The 17983-nt window shown below is 41.1% G+C and overlaps 1 protein-coding gene across 1 annotated transcript; it reads left to right on the top strand.

Moving 5' to 3' along the window:
- Positions 1–1176: 1176 nt before the first annotated feature.
- On the top strand, positions 1177–16328 carry LOC124008420 (dnaJ homolog subfamily C member 3-like). The gene is made up of 12 exons (XM_046319684.1): positions 1177–1804; positions 2173–2283; positions 2637–2761; positions 3004–3078; positions 3912–4055; positions 4276–4457; positions 4719–4838; positions 9206–9311; positions 9580–9700; positions 11873–12005; positions 12241–12389; positions 12623–16328. The coding sequence occupies exons 1-12, from the start codon at positions 1720–1722 to the stop codon at positions 12769–12771; spliced, it is 1500 nt and encodes a 499-aa protein (XP_046175640.1). The 5' UTR covers positions 1177–1719; the 3' UTR covers positions 12772–16328.
- The last annotated feature ends 1655 nt before the right edge of the window (positions 16329–17983 follow it).

The raw sequence follows: 17983 nt of genomic DNA, 5'->3' as shown, positions 1-17983 counted from the left end.
CTCACCGCACATAAATGAGTCATGGAATTCGGCTCTTATTACTGACTCGGATATTTTCGACTCGTTCAAAGAACGAATCTTTCGACTAATTTATTTCATTTATGACCAGAGCACACATGACTCCCCTACTGCCCAACTGGCGAATAATGAACTGACAACTCGAAAGAGTCACGATTCTACAAGCCTCTCGTTCACCGGGGGGGCGTCTTTAAACTTACTCTTGAAAGTCGTAATAGTAGAACGTAATTTTGCTCTCTCGTTCACATCTCAAGGTGCAATTTCATAACTGGGTAGTGCATCATCAGCTCCTCTTGTCATGTTAGGCATTGCATATCTTAGATAGCTATTTTTAACTTATCAGAAATGCCCTGATGAACTTGCCCATTTTTATTTAGTTTTTTTTAGCTATATTCATATATTACATGAATACACATTAGACATGGCACAATGTATAGAATTGCAAGAAAATTAGCTTTAAAACTGCAACATTTTATTTGCGTCCCATGACAAAATGTAAAGAATTGCAGGAAATAAGCTTTAAACCAGCAAAGTTCTGTCCACCAACAAGAGGAGTGTGAACAGTTTGTGTTATGAACAGTGATTGTGCCCATAGAAATAGACGTGGCGCGCGTAGATGGGTGCGTGATGTTCCCGAATGCTGCAAGGGGGCCCGAGTGAAAAAGTTTTGGAGCGCCTGCCATAAGGGGGCTTATGGAGCTGTAATTTGTGACTGAGACTTTTAAACGTGTGTTTTAAACAATGTACATTTGTTGATTTCTAGGCATACAATAAAGATTATTTATTGAATGATACATTTGAAACGAGGTCTAGTTATGGCCGTCCCCGGACTAGATTGAGAACGACTCTTGGCGGAATGTATTGCGTGATTGCGGTGAGGGTGATTAGCACAATATCGTTCGCGAACTGCAGCCCTTCCAAAATATTCGTTCTCGAGTTCGGGTTTGTTGAGCAGGTGGCTCTGTATATTTTGGTTCTACAACGCTGTGTCCATCATATCGTTCAATAATACATTATATTATTTCTTGCACCATGAAATCAATGATCAGTTCTAAACATGTATTTGTCTTCGCTATGCTCATGATCTATTTATTTGCGCGTATATGACAGTTGGCGGTTTGATCACGTCTCTGGAGCTTCTGTGCCGGAAGAGCGTGTAGCCAGCCTATGCTGTAAGGACTCATTGACGCCAGCACTAGCAAGTTAAACTAACGACAAAAATGAACAAATCACTCAGAAAATGAATTTGACTCGCGAGTCGGTAAAAAGAATCATTCAAAAAGAATGAACAATTCGCGAACTAAAGAAATGTAGACCGGTTGAATCAGTGAAGGAGTCCAGTAACGGGACCGGTTGAAGTTTCACTTAAGAAACCACCTATTGTTGACATTTGCCGAAGTTATTCAATGGCATGCCACGTAGAGAAAATTGGAACAATATATTAGATTCATGCTATATTTTTGCTCACTCTTGGTTGTCTAAACAACTTGTGTTGTCTTTCGCAAGGAAATTGCAGGAACCTTCCAGTGGCGTTCCACTGTGTCACTCGGAACTATTTCTTAACCGGACTATGGGAACACTTGTTATCCTCAAAGGTCCAGGAAGAAAAACGACGAAGGATATTACAGTTTAAATGATAGCGTACAATATAATTAGAGACGTGAAATATACAGCTCCGGGAGAAGTTTGAAGTATTCAAGTATGGAGTCGGGTCGACGAAAAGGTCTCAACGGGGTCCTGTCTTCCTTGTCTCTGCTCTGTGTCATTCTGGACATCCAGTTGGACGGTAAGACAAGACAGACAAGGTAGTTAGCTTGTGTTTTGTGCTGTAAAAGTTCTGCCTGCATTGTGCATAGAAAATACCGGTAACTAAAGTACTCAGTCATTTCCTTAGCTACGACCGGTTGTATAGGGTTCGGCATGATCAGCTGTGCCTTCCCCATTGCTTGCTACTAGCTGTAGGCTAACTAGGCTACCCAAATCCTTTGGCTGTAACTTAGCTGCTTTTCCACTTGTCTTTTGAATATCCCCCTTCCCAACAAAACATACTCTGTTTCCTGCATTAAAGTCAGTTCCTATGCGGTTAGCTGAACTAGCTATATGTATTGCTTTGGGGCCTTCTTAGAGGCTCACGCACACAAAGTGTTGTTTCAGGTGTCTTGGGGGCAACTCATGTGGAGATTGAGCAGCACTTGGAGATGGGCCGTAAGCTGTTGGCCGCTGGTCAACTGGCGGAGGCTTTGTCCCACTACCACTATGCAGTGGGTAAGGTTACCAACCAGACACTCGTTATCATAACTCAAACATTCTTAGATTTCAGCCTGTAGCCTTTGTGTCTGTCTGTCCTCTCCCTCCGTTAGTACCCTCTCTTAAAAATAAGTCAGGCTGCTGCAATGCATAACACAGTCCTTCCAAAGGATGAATCGTTGTATGCCAACTTTGTCATGCATCCTTTCAGATCTCTCTCTTTCACTTAGATAAACACATTGACAATTTATAGCTACACACTTTCAGTCAATGTATGGCCATGTAATCAATGTAGCCGCATGAAAATAGCTAGATCTAAAGTATGGGATCACCTACTGACGTAATGTATTCAACCCTATGCCTCCCTTCAGAGGGAGACTCTAAGAACTACCTCACCTACTACAAGCGGGCAGCTGTGTTTCTGGCCATGGGGAAGTCCAAATCAGCCCTTCCAGATCTGACCAGAGCCATCCAGCTCAAACCAGACTTCCTGGCTGTAAGTGGACACAGGCAGTCAACAATAAAATCATCTCTGTTGTCATGATAAATCACAGTTATGGACACAATGTTGTGATATTGTTATTAACTCTGTCTTTATCTATTTCTGCCTGTTTACCTGTATCTTTCTGTCTTTGTGTCCCATATCACCCTCTCTGGCTCCCTCCCTCATTGTTTCTCTCTCCTCCTACTTTCAACATTCATCCCTCTCTCTCCCTCCAACTGCCTCCATGTTTCCAGGCCAGACTGCAGAGAGGGAATATCCTCCTGAAGCAGGGCAACACCCAGGATGCTCGGGAGGACTTTGAGACTGTGGTAAGTCTAGATGCTTAGAAATAGAACAACTAAATTCAGCAACAAAAAGTCCATTTTTCAGGATGCTGTCTTTCAAAGATAAATTTGTAAATATCCAAAACTTTACAGATCTTAATTGTAAAGGGTTTAAACACTGTTTCCCATGCTTGTTCAATGAACCATAACAGTTAATGAACATGCACCTGTGGAACAGTCTTTAAGACACTAACAGCTTACAGACAATAGGCAATTAAGGTCACAGTTATGAAAACTTTGGACACTAAAGAGGCTTTTCTACTGACTCTGAAAAACACCAAAAGAAAGATGCCCAGGGTCCCTGCTCATCTCCGTGAATGTGCCTTAAAGCACGCTGCAAGGAGGCATGAGGACTGCGATTGTGGCCAGGGCAATAAATTGCAATGTCCATGCTGTGAGATGCCGCAGTTGACAGTGAGAGGACGTTTCTTATTTTGCTGAGTTTATAATGCTGCTACTACTACCATACGATTAATTATGTTTCTATATATCTCTATATATTACTACCTTATCCTTCTTTCAATCAAAATCTCACTGCTGTATTTTCCGAATGCTCATACCATCGTATCGTTTCACTGTCTCATGTTTCACTTAAAAATAATCTTATTCATTGTCATTTTGTTACTGCAATTATGTGATGTGGGCGAAGTAAAGAGAATCTGAATGATTAGATAAGACTTGATGTGTTGTGTGGGGATATGTATTTTTAGACCTGATATGATTGATCTTTTATAGCAATTATAAGCTTGTAATAAATATGTCACAGTTTCTTCAGAAACTTGATCTTTCTATTTGATTTACTTCCTTCTCCTCCTCAGCTGCATCGCTCCCCTGACCAGGAGGAGGCACGGGACCAGTTGATGAGGGCCAACAAGCTGGAGGAGCTGCGGGAGGAGGCCCACGCGGCCCACCACAGAGGAGACTACAGCACCACCATCACTGTGCTGGACCGCGTCGTAGAGGTAGGGGCTAGCTCCACCACAGGGCCTAGAAATTGGGCCTTGTCATGGAGGTAGGGGCTCCCTCTGTCACAGGGCCTAGTCTGAGGATGGAAAGAAATGCCTTTTCACCTAAACAATACCTTCATCATCAAACAGTGCTGTACTATACTTCTACAGTCTTTGTATCAAATCATAAAAAGGGAAAATTCACACCACTGACCTTACCCCTCTTTCTCCTCAGCTCTCCCCCTGGGACCCTGAGTCACGGGAGCTCCGAGCTGATTGCTACATCCGCCTGGGAGATCCCAGGAAGGCCATCCACGACCTGACTCCCACCACCCAGCTGAGGAATGACAACCGAGCTGCCTTCCTCAAGCTCAGCATCCTGCATTATCGCCTGGGAGAGCACCAGGAGTCACTAGGGTACGCTCACCATGAATTTATTAGTAATAGGGAGGTGTGATTTAAGCAAACAATCAACCACGTTTATCAAGCAAATACATTTAAATTAAGAGCTTTTGGGCTTCAGAACAACATTGGTTTGAGTTTTTGTATTTGTGGTTGATTGTGGCACTTGAGGTTTGTCAGTTGGTAAAGAATACTCACTCTTTCAAAATTTATGGGGGAAAAATGAAAAAGAATCTCAATCCGCTTTACATTATATGTACATTTCTCTCTGTGCAGTCACGTCCGAGAGTGTCTGAAGCTGGACCAGGATGACAAAGACTGTTTATCCCACTACAAACAGGTGAAGAAGCTCAGCAAGCAGCTGGACTCTGCCGAGGAGCACATCGAGGAGGCGAGGTCAGTACCACTGTATGCAAGTTGAGCCTGCTCTGAAGGGGGATATATATATATTTTTAATAAGAAATATAGTCAAGATGTTGACAAGGTTTTAAATATTGATTTTTCTTTTAAATAATAATTGTCATTCAAACTTTGCTTTCGTCAAAGATTCTTCAATTTGCAGCAATTACAGCCTTGCAGACCTTTGGCATTCTAGTTGTCAATTTGTTGAGGTAATCTGAAGAGATTTCACCCCATGCTTCCTGAAGCACCTCCCACAAGTTGGATTTGCTTGATGGGCACTTCTTACGTACCATACGGTCAAGCTGCTCCCACAACAGCTCAATAGGGTTGAGATCCAGTGACTGTGCTGGCCACTCCATTCTAGACAGAATACTAGCTGACTGCTTCTTCCCTAAATAGTTCTTGCATAGTTTGGAGCTGTGCTTTGGGTCATTGTCCTGTTGTAGAAGGAAATTGGTACCAATTAAGCTCTGTCTACAGGATAGGGCATGGCGTTGCAAAATGGAGTGATAGCCTTCCTTCTTCAAGATCCCTTTTACCCTTTACAAATATCCCACTTTACCATCACCAAAGCACCCCCAGACCATCACATTGCCTCCACCATGCTTTACAGATGGCGTCAAGAACTCCTCCAGCATCTTACATTTTTTTTCTGCATCTCACTAATGTTCTTCTTTGTGATCCGAACACATTAAACTTAGATTCGTCTGTCCATAACACTTTTTTCCAACCTTCCTCTGTCCAGTGTCTGTTCTTTTGCCCCATCTTAATCTTTTATTTGTATTGTCCAGGCTGAGATATGGCTTTTTCTTTGCAACTTTGCCTAGAAGGCCAGCATCCTAGAGTCACCTCGTCACTGGTGTTTTGCCGGGTACTATTTAATGAAGCTGCCAGTTGATGACTTGTGAGGCGTCTGTTTATCAAATTAGACACACTAGTGTACTTGTCCTCTTGCTCAGTTGTGCACAGGGGCCTCCCACTCCTCTTTCTATTCTGGTTAGGGCCAGTTTGAGCTGTTCTGTGAAGGGAGTAGTACACAGCGTTGTATGAGATCTTCAGTTTCTTGGCAATTTCTTGCATGGAATAGCCTTCATTTCTCAGAACAAGAATAGACTGACAAGTTTTAGAAGAAAGGTCTGTTCCTGGCCATTTTGAGCCTGTAATCAAACCAACAAATGCTGACGCTCCAGATACTCAACTAGTCTAAAGAAGTGTTATTGCTTCTTTAATCAGAACAACAGTTTTCAGCTGTGCTAACATAATTGCAAAAGGGTTTTCTAATGATCAATTAGCCTTTTAAAATGATAAACTTGGATCAGATAACACAACGTGCCATTGGAACACAGGAGTGATGGTTGCTGATAATGTGCCTCTGTACAGCTATGTAGATATTCCATAAAAAATCAGTCGTTTCCAGCAACAATAGTCATTTACAACATGAACAATGTCAACTCTGTATATCTGATCAATTGTATGTTATTTTAATGGACAAAATGTTTTGCTTTCAAAAACAAGGATATTTTTAAGTGACCCCAAACTTTTCATCGGTAGTGTTAGAGCCGATTTGGACATATTTGTATAAAAGACCGAACATATGGAGCTCCATGTATATTTGTGTAAATATATTAAATATTAATGTAAATGATGAAATATTAGGTACGTACCTTTATGATTTATATTTACCTGCTTGAGATATATTCTTTGTTGTTAGTGTAACTTAGTTTTTGGCCCCCCCTCTTGCCTATTCATTGTATTGTGGTAAGTGTGTTAGGATAAAGGCAGGAAGTTGGGCCTTCGGGAAGGGAGAGTCCTTGCTAGATGCGGGAGCGGTATAGTTTTTTGACCATACAGACATACAGACAGGTCATAATATGTATTTTCCATATCAAGTATTCTATGCTTTAAGTTGATTGAAGAATCATTTATTTGTTAGATATAAGAAGAATACACATTTTTGTTGCACCATATGTCCCTGGATGTCATTGAATGTTTGGTCGTTGGAAAACCTTGAGTGTGGACTGTATGCGTACCAAACAACCCCGCTTCAGGCTTGGGCAGTGGCTATGGTAAAGACGAAAGGAAGCCACTACAGGTAGTGTATATGTTTTTACTGAGGTACAGTTCATATAAGGAAATCAGTACATTAAATGAATGCATTAGTCCCTAATCTGTGGATTTCACATGACTGGGCAGGGGTACAGCCACCAACTGGGGAGCCAGGCCCAGCCAATCAGAATGAGGTTTTTCCTCCTCAAAAGGGCTTTATTACAGACAGAAATACTCCTAAATTCTCTGCCAACAGCTTTGGTGGACATTCCTGCAGTCAGCATGCCAATTGTACACTTCCTCAACTTGAGACATCTGTGGCATTGTGTTGTGTGACAACTGCATATTTTTAAATCACCTTTTATTGTCCCTAGCACAAAGTGCACCTGTGTAATTATCATGCTGTTTAATCAGCTTCCTGCCCGAAAATGTAAATAAGCTATTTACATGCAGAAGTGGCATATATTGTCTGCCTTATACCTACACATAGTGGAGGAATATTTTATTTTTTATTTCACCTTTATTTAACCAGGTAGGCAAGTTGAGAACAAGTTCTCATTTACAATTGCGACCTGGCCGAGATAAAGCAAAGCAGTTTGACACATACAATGACACAGAGTTACACATGGAGTAAAACAAACATACAGTCAATAATACAGTATAAACAAGTCTATATACGTGAGCAAATGAGGTGAGATAAGGGAGGTAAAGGCAAAAAAGGCCATGGTGGCAAAGTAAATACAATATAGCAAGTAAAACACTGGAATGGTAGTTTTGCAATGGAAGAATGTGCAAAGTAGACATAAAAATAATGGGGTGCAAAGGAGCAAAATAAATTAATTAATTAAATACAGTTGGGAAAGAGGTAGTTGTTTGGGCTAAATTATAGGTGGGCTATGTACAGGTGCAGTAATCTGTAAGATGCTCTGACAGTTGGTGCTTAAAGCTAGTGAGGGAGATAAGTGTTTCCAGTTTCAGAGATTTTTGCAGTTCGTTCCAGTCACTGGCAGCAGAGAACTGGAAGGAGAGGCGGCCAAAGAAAGAATTGGTTTTGAATTTAATTGGGGGTGACCAGAGAGATATACCTGCTGGAGCACGTGCTACAGGTGGGTGATGCTATGGTGACCAGCGAGCTGAGATAAGGGGGGACTTTACCTAGCAGGGTCTTGTAGATGACATGGAGCCAGTGGGTTTGGCGACGAGTATGAAGCGAGGTTCAGCTAACGAGAACGTACAGGTCGCAATGGTGGGTAGTATATGGGGCTTTGGTGACAAAACAGATGGCACTGTGATAGACTGCATCCAATTTGTTGAGTAGGGTATTGGAGGCTATTTTGTAAATGACATCGCCAAAGTCGAGGATTGGTAGGATGGTCAGTTTTACAAGGGTATGTTTGGCAGCATGAGTGAAGGATGCTTTGTTACGAAATAGGAAGCCAATTCTAGATTTAACTTTGGATTGGAGATATTTGATGTGAGTCTGGAAGGAGAGTTTACAGTCTAACCAGACACCTAGAATATGTGGACAACTACAAATTCCTAAGTCAGAGCCGTCCAGAGTAGTGATGTTGGACAGGCGGGCAGGTGCAGGCAGCGATCGGTTGAAGAGCATGCATTTAGTTTTACTTGTATTTAAGAGCAATTGGAGGCCACGGAAGGAGAGTTGTATGGCATTGAAGCTTGCCTGGAGGGTTGTTAACAAAGTGTTCAAAGAATGGCCAGAAGTATACAGAATGGTGTCGTCTGCGTAAGAGGTGGATCAGAGACTCACCAGCAGCAAGAGCGACATTATTGATGTATACAGAGAAGAGAGTCGGTCCAAGAATTGAACCAGAATCAGAAAGATCAATACTGGAATTCTTTGTATTTTGTTCAGTAAAAAGAATCTGAGCAGGCTCTACTTGCCGACTTCCATAAGTGTTTGGCCTTTTACTTAAACAATGGAGAGGAACCAGAAAAACCTATTTTAGGCTACTGGAATTCTTCGCAGTTTGGTTGTTTAAATGGGGCAACCTCAGAGCAGGCTCAACTTGTACGACTGCTCAGTCCCAGGCAATAGGTCAACCCTTAATGTCAATTCCTGCCTTCCTATGTGGTCTTAAATGGTAGTCCCTCCATGTGGGCTTATGTTTCACTTCCCATGCTTTGTGTTTTATAATTTCATTCCTTGTGTTCCTTTGACAGTTTTATATTTTAGGTTTTAGCACCAAACCTATTTGTATCCACTTTGGTTGATTTTAGTTCTGACTATTGTATGGTGGTTGTATTTTTGTCTTGTTGCTCTAAAATGTATATTATTAAATGTTTGTTCTCAGGTATCAGGAGGCCATAGCTAAGTATGAGTCAGTGATGAGAAGAGAGCCTAATGTCCCATACTACACCAACAAGGCCAATGAGAGGATCTGCTTCTGCCTGGTCAAGGTGGGTCCCATCACATACTGTAGAAAGATTTAACCTATGGAGTGGACCGTTACCATGGCCTCCGCCATAGTCATTTGATAGTAATAGCTTGGCCTTCTTCTACTAAAGTCAGAAATTCATTGGTAGTGTGTTCAAATTCTCATAATTTTACTACCTCTGACTTCACATAACTTTTTAAAAAGTATATTACTTAATGATTGAATAATTACCAATGGACTGGAACCCAATAATAATGCTTAATATACGGTGTTCCATTTTTCTCCACCAGAACAAGATGACTGCTAGGGCAATAGACATCTGTTCTGAAGCCCACCAGAGAGACCCACGCAACATCAACATCCTCCGAGACAGAGCTGAGGCTTTCATCCTCAACCAGGACTACGAACAAGGTACTTTCACCCAGTGGTGTAAAAAGTGCCCAATTTTTCATACTTGAGTAAAAGTCAAGATACCTTAAAAGAAAATGACTCCAGTACAAGTGAGTCACCCAGTAAAATACTACTTGAGTAAAAGTATTTGGTTTGAAATGTACTTAAGTATCAAAAGTAAAAGTATAAATCATTAAACATTTCTTATATTAAGCAAACCAGACGACACAATTGTATTGTTTATTTGCAGATAGCCAGGGGCACAGTTCAACACTCAGACATAATTTACAAACAAAGTACTTGTTTAGTGAGTCTGCAGTAGGGATGACCAGAGATGTTCTCTTGATGAGTGCATGAATTTAGAAAATGTTCCTGTCCTGCTAAGCATTCAAAATGTACCAAGTACCTTTGGTTGTCAGGGAAAATTTAAGGAGTAAAAAGTACATTTATTTTCTTTAGGAATGTAGTGGAGTAAAAGTTGTCAAAAATATAAATAGTAAACTACAGACACCCTAAACTACTTAAGTAGTACTTTAAAGTATTTTTTACTTGAGTACTTTAAACCACAGATTTCTCCATGCTATTACCGTAATTTCCGTAATTTCCGGACTATAAGCTGCTACTTTATTCCCACGCGGTTTATACAATGACGCGGCTAATTTATGGATTTTTCCCGCTTTCACAAGATTCATGCCGCCAAAAAACTGAGCACCGTCACATAATGTGACGTAAATCGAGCGCGCTCAAACTTCCCATCATTCTGATTACGGTAGTCATTTTGTCACCCTCATCATGGCAAAGACACAGAGAAATGCATATGATTGCAGCTTTCACATTGAAGGAGATCGATCTGGCTGTTGGAAAAGGAAATAGAGCTGCTGCACGGGAGCTTGGCCTTAATGAGTCGATGATAAGACGTTGGAAACAGCAGTGTGAGGAACTGACTCAGTGCAAAAAGACAACAAAAGCTTTCAGAGGGAAGAAAAGCAGATGGCCCAAAGAATTTGCAGCCACTCGACATCAGTGTAAATCGTGCATTTAAGGTGGCGCTCCGTGTTCAGTGGGAGGCTTGGATGACAAGTGGGGAGAAATCCTTCACTAAAACGGGCCGCATGCGAAGAGCAATTTATGGTCAAGTCTGCCAGTGGGTCCTGACAGCGTGGAGCATTGTCAAAAAATCCACTATCATCAACGGGTTTCGAAAGGCTGGACTGCTGCGTGTTGAAGGGGCAGCATGAGCTCAGCGGGGAATTTGTCTCCGGATGAAAGTGACGAGAGCGACAATGAAAACGATCCAACATCGGATGACACAATTCTGAGGCTATTCAACTCCGACACCGAAGGAGGTGACTTCAGTGATTTCAGTGCACAGAAGGAGGAAGATAGTGACTTTCTTGGTAGGCTACTGTTTACTGCTATTTAAAAATAAAAATAAATGTTACAAGCTGTGTTTTGTTAAATCCTTTTTATTTTTGTTACAAGCTGTGTTTCGTTAAAGCCTTTTTATTTTTGTTACAAGCCGTGTTTCGTTAAAGCCTATTTATTTTTGTTACAAGCCATGTTTCGTTTAAAGGCTGTGTAAAGTTCATTTGTTTCAATGTACCGTTAGGCACCTGCGTCTTATAGACGTGCGGCTTATTTATGTACAAAATACATATTTTTTTTAAATAATTCAGTGGGTGCGGCTTATATTCAGGTGGGCTTAATAGTCCAGAAATTACGGTACTGTAGCAAAGAGAATGATGGCATGGAATGATAACACTTTATTTTGCTTTGTTTTTCACTCCCTCAAGTACTCACACTGCCTTTGTTTACTTGTGGGCTTTTTGTAGCTCAGGGGAACACAAACTTGCCATGTAACCCAGTGTTTGTAGCCAGGAGCCAGTCTAAAGCCTGAACTAACACTTTTTCCCCTCTTACTAGCTTTGACTTTGCTGATATCTACTTTATTGAGAAAGAATGTACTTCCTATGACTGATTTATGGTTCTCAGCTAGCTATCTTAAGATGAATGCACTAACTGTAAGTTGCTCTGGATAAGAGTGTCTGCTAAATGACTAACATGTCAAATATGTAAATGTCCTGATTACTGCAGTCAAATCCCAGTGGGATCGTAGTGCCAGCTCTGTCAAGTATCCATTTTGATCTTTTTCTGTCTCTGCCTTTCTTTACCTCTCCCTCCCTACGTCTCTAGCGGTGGAAGACTACCAGGAAGCGAGGGAGTTTGACATGGAGAACAATGAGATCAGGGAAGGTCTGGAGCGAGCCCAAAAACTGCTCAAGCTCTCCCGGAAGAGAGACTATTACAAGATCTTGGGTGTCAATAGGTATGACTGACCTAGAGAAGGGAGCTCTGTTTAAATATTTCTTAAAAACATAATTCCTTCCTTCCTTGACATAATCTACTGTCTATATGTGATCTTTAAGCAATTGGACAATTGAGAAGTTCATGATGTTTAAATCATTTTCACCAACCTCCGTGATAACCTCAGGGAAATTGGCATTCATTTGCTCCTTGTGTTCAAACAGTCATTTACCTTAGCTTATGTTATTGTTCTCCAGGAGTGCCAACAAACAGGAAATCATTAAGGCGTACAGGAAGCTGGCCCAACAGTGGCATCCTGACAACTTCAGGGAGGAGGCAAAGAAGAAGGAGGCGGAGAAAAGGTTCATCGACATCGCCTCTGCTAAAGAGGTGCTCACCGACCCAGGTACTGTACTTTACTGTATATGCACCTGATGGTGTTCGTCAAGCTTCTAGATAAGAGGACTATTAACCCCTCCCATATTGGAAAATGTATACTTGGTATTATTGTATTTAGGAAGCTGTAACCTATTTGCAGTATGATGACATCCTGTTTTCAGGAATCAACATTTCTGTTGAAACCTAGGTGGAAACAAGATTAACTTGTTGTTTATTCCCACATCTCTCCATCCCCTGTAGAAAAGCGTCAGAAATTTGACTCGGGCGAGGACCCCCTGGACCCAGAGAGCCAGCAGGGTGGAGGAGGGGGTCAGGGTGGCCAAGGACGGCCCTTCCACTTCAACCCCTTCGAGTCCGGCGGCAACTACCACTTCAAGTTCAACCACTAGTGAGGACGAGAAACATGCGGGGGCTGACGGAACCGGAAAGGACCTACGATTGGGGGATTTAAGGCCTATGAAAACCCGTGGAGTAATTTATGGATGTACCCAGGTGTCGGGTTTGGGGGATTGTGGTTAATGTAATGAGACTACGGGGACGTGAATGACTGTCAAAGGCAGTGGACTACTACTGTCCCTCGAGGGTTAAACTTTCTACCACAGATTCTACATTGATGAAACTGGGTGACAATGTGTTGGCAAGTTGACTCTGAGAAGTATTTTATTAGGATCCCCAATTAGCCGCTTCCAAGGCAATGTCTACTCTTCCTGGGGTCGAAACAGGAAACAAAAAACAAATAATATACAATACATAAAAATGTCTGTCTCCACAGTCGGCGTCGTGAGGTGTTTTTAAAAATCTGATTTTAAGGCTGGCTGATAATCTTACCTGGGGTGGCAGAGTTCCATGTAGTCATGGCTCTAATTTAATACTGTGCATTTCCCAGCCTCATTTCTTGACTTGGGGACTATGAAGAGTCCTCTGGCTGCATGTCTTGAGTGGTACTGAACTGTGTACCAACTGCTTGAACGGACAGTTCAGTACCTTTTTTAACCCATCATCACCTCACACAAAGACCAATAGTGACGCAGTCAATCAATCCTCAACTTTGACCCAAAAGAGATTGCCATGCATACCACTGATATTCACCCTCCGCATACATCTAAGTGCAATATGTGCTGCTCTGTTCTGGAGCAATTGCAATTTTCCACTCGAGTGGTCGAAGATGCGAGAATGAAGACTGGTATAGGTGTGCTGTTCAGTCGTTCCAACTAGGCCCAGGCTGTAGATGACATCAGTGCATCCCTCCTCTAGTATCCATGTCCTTTTTCTTTGGGATGTCTGTCTGCTGCTTTTGCTTTGTTTGCAGTTTTTTTTCTTTTTCGCCTCATTCTTCCTCTAAGGGCTCGTTTTGGTAACAACGTAGCTCTTTTGGTTTTTGCTCTGCTACAATAACCTGGGTGTCGGACTCCTTATCCATTTATTTATAATGCTAAGACGAGCTCAAGTCGGATAAAATCAGATTCAGACTGACATCCAAGCTACTCCGACAGATTATATTCAGAAAAGTACAACATTCAGAGTTTTCAGAATATTTTATAAGAGATTGATGTCGTTCTCTTCACCACACAAACTATGTGTCTGTTTTTTAAATATTTCTTATATTTCTATCTGCAAAGCTCTGAAAGTTGTTCTCCACTAAATTGGCTTTCACTCCTTCCTGGTTGCGTACCCAATCACCATAGATTATAGAGGCCTCTAGTGGCCAAAAGGCAGTTTTGGCATGGGCAGTGCCATTGAGGGCTTCCACCATTTTAATGTAGTCAACTGGGAGGGACTTCCAACTTCATTGGCTGATGACCAACCAGGATCAGCCAATCGTGAAGAAAATTGACTATATAAAAATTGAGCTTGCTATAATGGCACAGATATAAAGATGAGTCCTTTCTCAATGCCAATCACACGACTCCTTCCTAGTTGTGTAACCAATCAAAAGGGTGAGCATGAAGCTTCTCTGTCTACTTCCTGAAAGAGCCTGCGTTGTTGCATTCTCTCTCCTTTTTACATTGATTTCAAAGCATGTCTGAATGAAAACTTGCACTTTTTGTATTTTGTCTATTTTCTTTTTAATAACCACTCCTGATGTTACTGAAAATGTGTTCCACGGTTCAAAGCAACTGAAGGGACTGACTGCAACGACGAACAAACTATTGAGTCATTTTAATGTGTCAAACAAATGATAGACTACAACCTGTATGGACTGTCAATATCGTCCCATCAACTATTAACATGCATTGAATTCTAAGGATACAGTATAGCTGTAACTGAAAGCTTTGAATGTCACTGACTGCTAAACTACAGTGCCTTCAGAAATTATTCATACCCCTTGACTTTCACCACATGTTGTGTTACAGCCTGAATTTTAAATGGATTTACACAGATGGTTTTTATGACGACTTCACATAATATCCCATAATGTCAAAGTGGAATTAGGTTTTCATAAATTAACAAATGAATGAAAAATTAACAAATTAAAAGCTGAAATGTCTTCAGTCAAGTATTCAACCACTTTTTGTTATGGCAAGCCTAAATAAGTTCAGGAGTAAAAATGTGCTTCACAAGTTGCATGGAATGTTATGTGTTTAATATACTTTTTGAATGAGTACCTCATCTCTGTACCCCACACAGGTAATGATCTGTAAGGTCCCTCAGTCGAGCAGTGAATTTCAAACATCGAGTCAACCACAAAGACCGGGGAGGTTTTCCAATTCCTCGTAGGGAAGGGCACCTATTGATTGATGGGTTGAATATATATATATTTTTTAGAGCAGATATTAAATATCCCTTTTGAGCATGGTGAAGTTATTAATTATACTTTAGGTGTTATATCAACTCACCCAGTCACTACAAAGATATAGGCGTGCTTTCTAACTCCGTTGCAGGAGAGGAAGGAAACCGCTCAGGGATTTCACCATGGGGTTAATGGTGACTTTGAAGCAGTTAGAGTTTAATGGCAGTGATAGAAAACGGAGGATGGATCAACAACACTGTAGTTACTCCACAATAGTAACCTAATTGACAGTGAAAAGAAAGCCTGTACAGAATAAAAAATATTCTAAAACACGCATCCTGTTTGTATCAAGGCATTTAAGTAATACTGCAAGAAATGTGGCAAAGCAAGTCCCTCTTTGTCCTGAATATAAAAGTCTTATGTTTGGGGGAAAATGCAATACAACACATTACTGAGTACCACTTGCCATATTTTCAAACATAGTGGTGGCTGAATAATGTTATGGGTATGCTTGTAATCATTAAGGACTGGTGAGTTTATCAGGTTGAAAAAGAAACAATGGAGCTAAGCACAGGCAAAATCCTAGAAGAAAACCTGGTTCAGTCTGCGTTCCACCGGAAACTGGGAGATTAATTCACCTTTCAGCAGGACAATAATCTAGAATACAAAGCCACATCTACACTGAAGTTGCTTACCAAGAAGTTTTGACTTAAATATACTTATATCTATGGCAAGACCTGAAACTGGTTGTCTAGCAATGACCAACAATCAATTTAACCAAGCTAGAATAATACAATCCAGGTGTGGCAAGCTCTTAGAGACTTACCCAGAAAGACTCACAGCTGTAATTGCTGCCAATGGTGTTTCTACAAAGTATTGACTCGGACATGTGAATATGTATGTAAATTGGATATTTCTGTGTTTCATTTTCAAAAAAATGTGCTTTCACTTGGTGGAAGAGGTGGTGAGACTTTAATCCATTTTGAATTCCGGCTGTAACAAGAAAATATGGAATAAGTCTAGAATAAGTCAAGGGGTCTGAATACTTTCTGAGGGCACTGTATGTCATCATTTTAATGTGATACCCTTGTGTTAAATTAAATGCCTGGGATGGGTTATTTTCTGGGGTTTGTTTTTTACGGATAGTTTTTACATTGCCAAACAGAATCAACTGAAATGTTCAAAAACTGTATTAAAATATGTGAACAAACCCTGTTTTTATGTGGATGGTGTGATCTTATTTTGAAGAAAGTTTTAAAATTGTACATTACTGATAGCGAACCATCTCTAGCTCTTGTTTGAGTTGTCTTTTTATTGTTGTGCAAATATGAGAATCCTCTTCCAGCAATCTGTGGCAGGTGGTGGGTCTGTCTAGTTCCATGAAAATGAATGTTTATGTGGACTTTAATTCTTTGTTTGACACACCTACAATTTAGTTTCCTACTACCCTGTAATCACAACCAATAACGAGATGTTAACTTTACAAGTAAAGTTGTGGGGCTTGGTAAAGCTCTTTTAAAAGTAGTTTGTGGTCGTGGAAGAAGTTTAAAAAAGTGTTACTTTAATGATATTATTTGAAAGTGATAATTTCAAATGCCAAACCCTAGCCAGTAGTAGTGGTCAGTAGTTGTGTGGTTGTGGTGAGTAGTTTTGGTAAGTGGGTATGTGTGTAGTTCAGTAGTTGTGGTCAGTAGGTAAGTAGGTGTGTGGGTCTGTAGTTGTGGTTTAGCAGTTGTGGTTGTGGTCAGTAGTTTTAAGTAGGTGTGTGGTTCAGAAGTTGTGGTCAGTCGTTCTGTGGTTGTGGTCAGGAGTTGTGGTCATTAGTTGAGTGGGTTAGTAGTTGTGTAGTTGTGGTCAGTAGTTTTGGTAAGTAGGTGTGTGCTTTTGGTCAGTAGATGTGTGCTTGTTTTCAGTGGTTATGGTCTGTAGTTATGTTGTGGTCAGTAGCAGCTGTGTGGTTGTGGTCAGGGTCAGTAGTTTTGTTAAGCAGGTGTGTGGTTCTGTAGTAGTGGACAGTAGTTCTGTGTTTGTGGTCCCATTGTTTGGTTGTGTTCAGTCGTTTTGGTAAGTAGGTGTGTGGTTGTGGTCAGTAGTTTTGATGTAAGTTGTGGTTCAGTAGTTGTGTGATTGGTCAGTAGTTTTCAGTAGCTATGGTCTATATTTGTGTTGTGGTCAGTAGTTGCATGCTTGTGGTCAGTATTTGTTTTCAGTAGTTGTGGTCAATAGTTGTGTGGTGTGTCAGTAGTGCTATGGTTAGTAATTGTGGTGTTATGGTCAGTAGTTATGGTCTCTAGTTGTGCTGTTCAGGTCAGTAATTGGTTGTAGTCAGTAGTTATGGTCTCTAGTTGTGTTGTGGTAGGTAGATGTGTGCTTGTGGTCAGTAGTTGTGGTCTGTAGTTCTGGTGTTGTGGTCAGTAGTTGTGTGGTGCAATAGTGTGGTTTTGGTAAGTAGGTATGTGGTTCAGTAGTTGGGGTCAGTAGTTTTGTGGTCAGTAGGTTGGTTTTGGTAAGTAGGTATGTGGTGCAGTAGTTGGGGTCAGTAGTTTTGTGGTCAGTAGTAGTGGTTTAGTAGTTGTGGTCAGTAGCAGTTGTGTGATTAGTTATTGTGGTCAGTAGTTGTGTGGTTGTGGTCAGTAGTTTTGGTAAGAAGGTGTGTGGTTCAGTAGTTGTATGGTTATGGTCAGTAGTGTTGTGGTCAGTAGCAGCTGTGTGGTTGTGGTCAGTAGTTTTAGTAAGTAGGTGTGTGGTTCAGTAGTTCTGGTCAGTAGCAGCTGTGTGGTTGTGGTCAGTAGTCATGTGGTTGTCGTCTGGAGTTGCCGTCAGGAGTTGTGGTCTCATTGTGTGGTTGTGGTCAGTAGTTGTGTGGTAAG

Source organism: Oncorhynchus gorbuscha, linkage group LG21, assembly GCF_021184085.1.
Source record: "Oncorhynchus gorbuscha isolate QuinsamMale2020 ecotype Even-year linkage group LG21, OgorEven_v1.0, whole genome shotgun sequence".
NCBI lineage: Eukaryota > Metazoa > Chordata > Actinopteri > Salmoniformes > Salmonidae > Oncorhynchus > Oncorhynchus gorbuscha.
Note: the sequence above shows the minus strand (reverse complement) of the source record. Positions and strands in the feature narration are given on the sequence as shown.